This window comes from Oncorhynchus masou, chromosome 31 (genome assembly GCF_036934945.1).
Source record: "Oncorhynchus masou masou isolate Uvic2021 chromosome 31, UVic_Omas_1.1, whole genome shotgun sequence".
Taxonomy (NCBI): Eukaryota; Metazoa; Chordata; class Actinopteri; order Salmoniformes; family Salmonidae; genus Oncorhynchus; species Oncorhynchus masou.
Window position 1 is genome coordinate 45,671,280 of NC_088242.1, and position 10,049 is coordinate 45,681,328.

At 42.9% G+C, this 10,049-nt stretch overlaps 1 protein-coding gene across 1 annotated transcript; it reads right to left on the reverse strand.

Annotated features, from left to right (window-relative positions):
* Positions 1-5,940: 5,940 nt before the first annotated feature.
* On the reverse strand, positions 5,941-6,511 carry LOC135525212 (gastric inhibitory polypeptide-like). Its single transcript, XM_064952942.1, has 3 exons — positions 6,426-6,511; positions 6,172-6,309; positions 5,941-6,043 (listed from the first exon to the last, which is right to left on the reverse strand). Exons 1-3 carry the CDS (start codon positions 6,509-6,511, stop codon positions 5,941-5,943), a joined length of 327 nt encoding a protein of 108 aa, XP_064809014.1.
* Between the last annotated feature and the right edge of the window lie 3,538 nt (positions 6,512-10,049).

Consider the following 10,049-nt stretch of genomic DNA (forward strand, 5'->3'; position numbering starts at 1 on the left):
CCACAATGTCTGTGTGCCAGTCACTGTCTCTCTGTAATCTTGTCCAGGAGGGGTGTATTTGATATATGCCACTGGAAGAGGTAGTGTTTTTGGTCCTGAGTGGTACCAAGAGCGAAATAAGAACATAGTTTAGGAGACCAAAGCTGAACGATCATTTATAGCCAATGCTGTCTGGCTATGTTTGTCTTTCCTATAAAGGATCTCAGTTGCAATGTGTAAGCACTCTCAGATAATTAATTTATAGACACTGAATTGATCTGAGAGTCACAGGGTTATGATGGAGCTCATATAATTAAAGATGGACTTTATGATAGCTCTGACTCATGTGTGGTTTGCTCTCTCAAGATTTGGTAATACAGGAAATTTCCACTACATTTGGTAAAAGTTTGTGAGTGTTTTTGGTGACAAGCCAAATTTCTTCAGCCTCCTGAGGTTGAAGAGGCGCTGCAGCGCCTTCATCACCACACTGTCTGTGTGGGTGGACCATTTCAGTTTGTCCGTGATGTGTACGCCGAGGTACTTAAAACTTTCCACCTTCTCCACTACTGTCCCGTTGATGTGGATAGGGGGCTACTCCCTCTGCTGTTTCCTGAATTCCACGATCAGCTCCTTTGTTTTGTTGACATTGAGTGTGAGGTTATTTTCCTGACATCACACTCCGAGGGCCCTCACCTCATCCCTGTAGGCCGTCTCGTCGTTGTTGGTAATCAAGCCTACCACTGTTGTGTCATCTGCAAACTTGATTATTGAGTTGGAGGCGTGCATGGCCACGCAGTCATGGGTGAACAGGGAGTACAGGAGAGGGCTGAGAACGCACTGGGGGCAGCCCGTCAGGAAGTCCAGGACCCCGTTGCACAGGCCGGAGTCGAGACCCTGGGTCTCGAGCTTAATGACGAGTTTGGAAGATGCTATGGCGTTAAATGCTGAGCTGTTGTCGATGAACAGCATTCTTACATAGGTATTCCTCTTGTCCAGATGGGTTAGGGCAGTGAGCAGGCTGATTGCAATTGCGTCGTCTGTGGACCAATTGGGGCGGTAAGCAAAATGGAGTGGGTCTAGGGTGTCAGGTAGGGTGGAGGTGATATGGTCCTTGATTCGTCTCTCAAAGCACTTCATGATGATTGAAGTGAGTGCTACGGGGCGATAGTCATTTAGCTTAGTTACATTCGCTTTCTTGGGAACAGGAACAATGGTGGCCCTCTTGAAGCATGTGGGAACAGCAGACTGGGATAAGGATTGATTGAATATGTCCGTAAACACACCAGCCAGCTGGTCAGCGCATGCTCTGAGGACGCGGCTGGGGATGCCGTCTGGGCTGGCAGCCTTGCAAGGGTTAACACATTTAAATGTTTTACTCACGTTGGCTGCAGTGAAGGAGAGCCCGCAGGTTTTGGTAGCGGGCCATGTCAGTGGCACTGTGTTGTCCTCAAAGCGAGCAAAGAAGTTGTTTAGTTTGTCTGGGAGCAAGACATCGTGGTCCGTGACGGGGCTGGTTTTCCTTTTGTAGTCCGTGATTGACTGTAGACCCTGCCACATACCTCTCGTGTCTGAGCCGTTGAATTGTGATTCTACTTTGTCTCTATACTGACGCTTAGCTTGTTTGATTGCCTTGCTGAGGGAATAGCTACACTGTTTGTATTCGGTCATGTTTCCAGTCACCTTGTCCTGATTAAAAGCAGTGGTTCGCGCTTTCAGTTTTGTGCGAATGCTGCCATCAATCCACGCTTTATATGGGTTGCGGTAGTTAGAATAACAATGATCCAGGGTCTTGCCGCCCCGGGTCGCGCATTCGATATGCTGATAAAATTTAGGGAGCCTTGTTTTCAGATTAGCCTCAAACCTATAATCATGGCCATTAATTTTGCCGCATACATTGACACAAACAGTTAACCTCTTACATACTCTAACATTGAAACATGGGATATACATCCCAGCCCCCACCCTTCCACTGACTAGATCCTTTGAACCGTCTGCTTATATCCTTAAAAACGAATAAAGCTAATTATATATACATCTCTCCACACACCATCTCAAGTCTTCACCCCATTCTTTCCTGCCTTCAATCATGTCCACATCTTCACTTGGTTTTCGAAACAGCCAAGCAGGAACATTCCCCAATGCAATTGCCAGTCCTATCTCTCTCTCCCCCAGTCAATATTCTACTACCTTCTGCCCGATTGTCCACCCGTATGCCCTCTGCTTATCCCCTCCTCGCTCCCAGCATTCCCAGGTTGCCATGACCACAGGATGTCCTTCTGAACTCCCTTTCAACCTTGTCCAGTATGCTAATGATATTTGTCCCACCTTATCCTCAGTGGCAGTTCCCCACTATCCATCTGCAAAGCCTCAACAATTTCAGGGCCCTTGACTGTATCCTAGCCGCTGTACTACTGTTTTGGCCTCCGATCCATATACAAAGCACCCATAATCCAAACATGACATGATCAATGCCTGGTACATAATCAACAGTGTTTGTCTATCCAACCCCCAACCATAACCTGCCATTGCTTTCATGCGGTTCAGCACCTTCCTACACTTAATTAGAATATACTCAACATGTCTCTTCCACGTACGCCTCTTATCAAACCACATAACTAAATACTTAAATCCAGACACCCTACCTATATCCTGACCCTACATTTGCAGCCTAACATATTTAACCTACCTCCTAGAAAACACAATAATGTAGAACTTGGCCACACACATCCTAAACCCCCACATTAGAGACCAATCGTCCACAACTCCCACAGTATCTAGCATCTTCCTCATCACATATTTCACATTCCCACCTCTCTTCCATACAGCCACATCCATTCCCTGTCCCACCTCCTTAAATACGTAATACATCATCAAGGTCAACAGCACAGGAGTAACGACACTTCGCTGAGGAGTACCGCTGTCCACTTCAAACCGCATTGACAATTCTGACCCTACCCTCACCTGTATGACTCTATCGAACAAGTCCATGATCCAGTTATACAGACGTCCCCCAATGCACAACACCCACTGCAACTGTTCTGCAGTAAATCCTCCCAATCCCAAGTACTTCTCAGCCGCTGCCACCACAACCTCTATTTTCTGTGATATCCAATCAATTTCTGCAGTACAACTGACAACCATGGCTATAAATGCTAAAAAGCCCACCTTACTGAAGCACATACTCTTCCCATCACGCTCTTTGGTTTCTGCCTACTCACAGGAATCCTCTCAGTATCCCTCAACCTGTAACCATCTTCCTCTACCACTCTCTTCACTGCTTCGGCATATGACACTTTCTGTACTACTCAAACCCTGACAACCTCAACCTTCTTTTCTCTCACCGGACACCTCCAATCTCCAGCCCCACGGGAACCCCGACAACTAACACCAGGGGCGCAACTTTCACTGGGGAAAAGTGTCCCCCCACACATTCCGAAATTGCATTTCTGCCCCCCCCCCCATTTTTAATATTGGAATGTGATACTAAACGCCATACGGGTGTGCTTTAGGACCATGCGGACACCACCGAGCTGTCGGGTAGGCAGTTTGGAGTGTTAATCCAAACTCGAATCACCCTCCTACACACTGTATTTTCAGAACAAATTGCTCTCACGGGATAATTTACATTTCCTAATTTGACCTTGTCGGGCAAAGACTACATCAAAACTCAGCAGGACAGACAATGTCTTCTCCGTTTCCCTCACGCTCTCAACCGCAACATACAGTGGGGCAAAAAAGTATTTAGTCAGCCACCAATTGTGCAAGTTCTCCCACTTAAAAAGATTAGATTTTTTCTATTTTCATCATAGGTACACTTCAACTATGACAGACAAAATTAGAAAAAAAAATCCAGAAATTGACTTTTCTTTAAATGAATTTATTTGCAAATTATGGTGGAAAATAAGTATTTGGTCAATAACAAAAGTTGATCTCAATACTTTGTTATATACCCTTTGTTGGCAATGACAGATGTCAAACGTTTTCTGTAAGTCTTCACAAGGTTTTCACACACTGTTGCTGGTATTTTGGCCCATTTCTCCATGCAGATCTCACAATACATGGCCCCATTCATTCTTTCCTTTACACGGATCAGTCGTCCTGGTCCCTTTGCAGAAAAACAGCCCCAAAGCATGATGTTTCCACCCCCATGCTTTACAGTAGGTATGGTGTTCTTTGGATGCAACTCAGCATTCTTTGTCCTCCAAACACGACGAGTTGAGTTTTTACCAAAAAGTAATATTTTGGTTTCATCTGACCATATGACATTCTCCCAATCTTCTTCTGGATCATCCAAATGCTCTCTAGCAAACTTGTGATCACTTGTGATCATTTTGACCCCACAGGGTGAGATCTTGCGTAGAGCCCCAGATCGAGGGAGATTATCAGTGGTCTTGTATGTCTTCCATTTCCTAATAATTGCTCCCACAGTTGACTTCTTCAAACCAAGCTGCTTACCTATTGCAGATTCAGTCTTCCCAGCCTGGTGCAGGTCTACAATTTTGTTTCTGGTGTCCTTTGACAGCTCTTTGGTCTTGGCCATAGTGGAGTTTGGAGTGTGACTGTTTGAGGTTGTGGACAGGTGTATTTTATACTGATAACAAGTTCAAACAGGTGCCATTAATATAGGTAACGAGTGGAGGACAGAGGAGCCTCTTAAAAAAGAAGTTACAGGTCTGTGAGAGCCAGAAATCTTGCTTGTTTGTAGGTGACCAAATACTTATTTTCCACCATAATTTGCAAATAAATTCATTAAAAATCCTACAATGTGATTTTCTGGATTTTCTTTTCTCATTTCGTCTGTCATAGTTGAAGTGTACCTATGATGAAAATTACAGGCCTCTCTCATCTTTTTAAGTGGGAGAACTTGCACAATTGGTGGGTGACTAAATACTTTTTTGCCCCACTGTACGGCGGGCGTCACAGACACCGGGAATCTTGAATTTCAACTGATCCTCAACACTTAACGCCACCCCACTATCACTCCTTTCAACGGCTCCCTGCTCCGGAGATTATCCCCTTTTTTCCACTTGGCGCCAACCTTCCTCACTACACTGCTTATCTCTCCACACTGAGCTCCTTCCCGGCGGTCATCACCGCACCTGCCACCACAATTAATTAACCCTCACTCTCTTCACGTTCACTTTCCTTCACCAAATCTTCCAGAAGGCTTGTGCAATCCCCCACTCCATATTTATGAATAATATGTTCCACTTTCTTCCATCTTCTTTCATCCTTCCTCCATTTATTTGCCCATGTCTTCTCTTCAAACCGAAAAGGTGCCCTCACCATTCATCTAGAGTTGAATACTGTCACTTACTGCCTCGGCAAGAGACTAATGAGGGGGGGCGCATTTTTGTCCAAACACCCCGGTTGGACAAAAATTACTATAAGAAAGCCATGTAGCAAACTCTGTTCTAGTTGTTGCCTATTTAGTGGTCTATGAAGCCTCTTCTTCTCAAGAAATGCAAAGGACCATGTTATTCTTTCAATATGACCACTAGGACCCTTTTTTTAAGGTGTAACATTTGTGGAAATGTTTGACATTTGTGAAAATATTACTGTGTACGATTTTTTGCCATTTCATTTGTTACTTTTGTGAAATGTTTCTCATGCTAAATGCGTGATAAAATTACTACCGAGGCCAATCTTTGTTTAATAGTTCAATAATTTAATTTCACCTTAGCAATTATTTATGAACAAGTTAAGACATTCTGGATTCACAACAAAATAGAAAGCATCAATTTTTTTTTGAAATTGTCACAATGTTGTGGTTGACTTCAGGTTTCTCTTTGCATTATTCTCTCGCCTATGTTGGTAATTTGCTGTTATTCTTTAAAACATCACCAAGTCCTGTAGTAAGGAAACAAATTGGAAAATCTTATAATAAGATGACACAATAAATAATTTGGCAACAATTCATATTGAAGTTCATATTGAAGTTAATATCTTCACAGAATGAACTCACATGGATCTGTGTCCCTTGCTGCGGATGCACAGTGCAAGCTTTTTCAGGAGATTGTTGTACAAGCAAGCACCTGGATCTTCCTCCGGAGTGACATTAGACCTGTGACAGTTTTTGATTCTATTATAGTCATTGTTAGTGTCAGAATTTGCTCTCAGTTTCTTCAATTTATCAAGTTCTGAACTGTAGCAATTATAGTCATTTCAAACTCTATGGTCAACTTGACTTACATGCTCTTTTTCTCCTTCTGGTTGAGCAGGAAGTTGACAAAATTCTTCTGAACCATTGAGTCCATGATTTTGCTCATGTCACTGGCAATGGTTGACTCAGCATATCTTCTCCCCAAATCCTGTCCATTTTCTGTGAGACTGACAACCAGACATAAACACAAACATGAGAGAGGAATGGAGATATTAGATAATGCAGGGGACACCACATCAACCTCAAATGAGCAGACATCTCAAATGTAGGATGGGAATCTTACCTGTTCTCTCCAGACTGGTCCGAGGCCTGAGCATGCAGCATTCCAGCCATGCAGAGGAGCACCAGTACGAACAATGCTACCGCCATGGTGACAAAACTAAACAAGGTAGAGGAAAGAATATGAGAGGGGCATAGAAAGTCAGGAAGAGAAAAAAATACATCTGGAATTGAGGAAAATGTATTACACTTACAATGCAGAATATACGTTTTTTTGTTGTTGTTGATTAACTTCTAAATAACTGCTATTTATTAAGGTAAACATGTATTACACATACAATAAGCAAGACACAAGCATTTAGGTATAAAGTAGAAATTGATTGTTTGAACAGGAGGGTATATTTTGGAAAATATCTTACCTTGAGAATGGAGATTCTTCACTGAGAAATGCAAGCTTTTTGTGAGTTGCTACAAGACATTTGTCCTTTTATACAGTGTCTCAGAGGTGATTTGTGTCGTGACCAGAATAACACCTAGGTTCCACTACATTAGGGCAATTAATGACAATAATATACACATACATTTCCGATAAGCAAGCTTTCTAATACATTCAGAACTATTAAGTCGGTTTTTCTCTGCTGAGTAAAATAATAGGGTGCTTAAAATTGCTCTCTAGATGAGAGGTAACTACCCTTAATATGACCAGTGTAAACCTGTCTGGGCTATTAGGCTAATCTGAATGGGGCTAGATGGGAAACAATTGAGAAGTGAACAGCTTAATGCTCAAACTACAAGATATGGAAGTTAAGTAAAAGGTCAATGTTTTCAATGATGTGACACATTTTGAGTTGCATGCAGCTATATTTAAATCTAAAATTGTCCTTGAGATGGAAAAACATGATTTGTCTTAAATATAACAGATGGTGTTGTGATGGTTAATATGCTATCAATCAATCAATCAATCATTATAAAGCCCTTCTTACATCAGCAGATGTCACAAAGTGCTATACAGAAACCCAGCCTAAAACCACCAAACATGTAGAAGCATGGTGGCAAAGAAAAACTTCCTAGAAAGGCAGGAACCTAGGATGAAAACTAGAGAGGAACCAGGTTCTGAGGGGTGGCCAGTCCACTTCTGGCTGTGCCGGGTGGAGATTATAAGAGTACATTGCTAATAAGGCCAGATTGTTCTTCAATATGTTTGAAAGTTCATAGATGACCAGCAGAGTCAAATAATAATCACAATGGTTCTAGAGGGTTGAGTTGAGTTTATTTTTATTTTTACAGGGACAGTGCACATTAATCAACGTTTCAGTAAAAGTGCCGGTTTTAGCCAGCCGGCTAATTTTCAACCGCAGTCCCTGGGCAGGTTATTAAAAACAATTACAATATAGACAATAGCAACATAGAACAAGCAAGACATAGCAACATAGGACAAGCAAGACGTAGCATACAGACAGAGCAACATAGAGCAAAAAGCAGCAAGACAAAATTCATAAAAGCAACAAAGTGTTTCCACACCTCACAAGCTACAGACAACAGACAACATGGAAAGCGGCAACACACAGCTAGGGACCATGTTCACAAATCTGATTGACCTTTAGCCATGTCTTCAAGCATTTTGTGAAAGTGTGATATGTGGTGCAGTTATGTGTGTCTGATGGCAGTGTATTCCAGACATGGGAAGCTCTCACAGAGAATGCAGATTTACTAAAGGTGCTTTTCCTTATGGCAGACCTTGTGGATCTGCTACCATATGTCTGGGTTTTCTGTTTAACAAAAATATTGAGTGGAGGGGGAGCCAGGCCATTAAGGATCTTGAATACAAGACATGCGTCGGTGTATTGCACAAGATTTTCCCAACTCAAGAGCTCATGCTTTCTAAGGATGTGACAATGATGATGGCTATTGGGCTTCCTATCAAGCAATTTGAGAGCCTGTTTGTAGACAGACTGAATAGGTTTTAATGTTGTACAGCAAGCTTGGGCCCAACTAGTCAAGCAGTATGTTAAGTGGGGGAGTATCATAGAGTTGAAGTACAGTTTTGCTACCTATGTAGTCAAACAATTTCGTATAAATCGAAAATTAGCTAGGTTGAATTTAGTTATTTGAATTACCTTTTTCACATGCTTTTTAAAAGAGAGGTTGGAATCAAGTATGATGCCAAGGTACTTAAAATCGGATACCACCTGGAGCTTCTCCCCTGACACATAGACATCTGGCTCAGTAGCATCTGTTGCCCTCTTTGTGAAGAACATGCAAACAGTTTTTTTCACATTGAGATGCAAACACGAGTCACTGAGCCACTTTGTAACCTGGACCATTACAGTAGTGGGTGCAACAGGTTAGTACCTCAGGAGTAAATGTCAGTTGGCTTTTCACAGCCAAGCATTCAAAGTTCGAGACAGCAGGTGTGGCAGAGCGAGCGAGAGAGTCAAAAACAGCAATTACGGGACAACGTAGCACGCCCGGTGAACAGGTCAGGATTCCATAGCCGCAGGTAGAACAGTTGAAACTGGAGCAGCAGCACAACCAGGTGGACTGGGGACAGCCAGGCCATATAGTCCTGAGGCATGGTCCTAGGGCTCAGGTCCTAAGGCAAGGGAGGAAACGAGGGAGAAAGAGAGAATTAGAGGGAGCATACTTAAATTCCCACAGAACACGAAATAAGACAGGAAAATTACACCAGATAAAACAGACTGACCCTAGCCCCCCAGCACATAGACTATTGCAGCATAGATACTGGAGGCTGAGACAGGTGGAGGGTCTGTGGACACTGTGGCCCCATCCAACGATACCCCCGCACACAGGATATCAACTTACTACCCTGAGACAAGGCTGAGTATATCCCAGAAAGATCTCCTCCACAGCACGAGCCCGAGGGGGTGCAAAACCTTACAGGAAGATCACGTCAGTGATTCAACCCACTCAAGGCATGGAAGATCACCAGTAAGCTAGTGACTCAGCCCCCATAATAGAAGAGATGAGTCTTCAGTAAAGACTTCAGCCGAGACTGAGTCTGCGTCTCTCACGTGGATAGGCAGTAAGTTCTATAGGAGAAAGTCCTGCCTCCAGCTGTTTGCTTGGACATTTTAGGGACAATAAGGAGGCCTGCGTCTTGTGACCATAGCGTACGTGTAGGTATGTACAGCAGGACCAAATCGGAGAGATAGGTAGGGGCAAGCCCATGTAATGCTTTGTTGGTCAGCAGTAAAACCTTGAAATTAGCATTAGCCTTAACAGGAAGCCAGTGTAGAGAGGCTAGCACTAATATGATCAAATTTTGGTGTTCTAGTCAAGATTCTAGCAGCCGTATTTAGCTCTAACTGAAGTTTATTTCGTGCTTTGTCTGGGTATCTGGAGAGTAGAGCACTGCAGTAGTCTAATCTAGAAGTGACAAAAGCATGGATTAGCTTTTCTGCATAATTTTTTGACAAAAAGTTTCAGATTTTTTCGATGTTACGAAGATGGAAAAAAGCTGTCTTTGAAATATTCTTGATATGTTTGTCAAAAGAGAAATCAGGGTCCAGATTAACGCTGTGGTCCTTCACAGTTTTATTTGAGACGACTGTACAACCATCAAGATTAATTGTGTTTCCAATCTCTCCAAAAGAATGTGGTGATCGATGGTGTCAAAAGCAGCACTAAGGTGTAGGAGCATGAGGACAGATGCAGAGCCTTGGTCTGA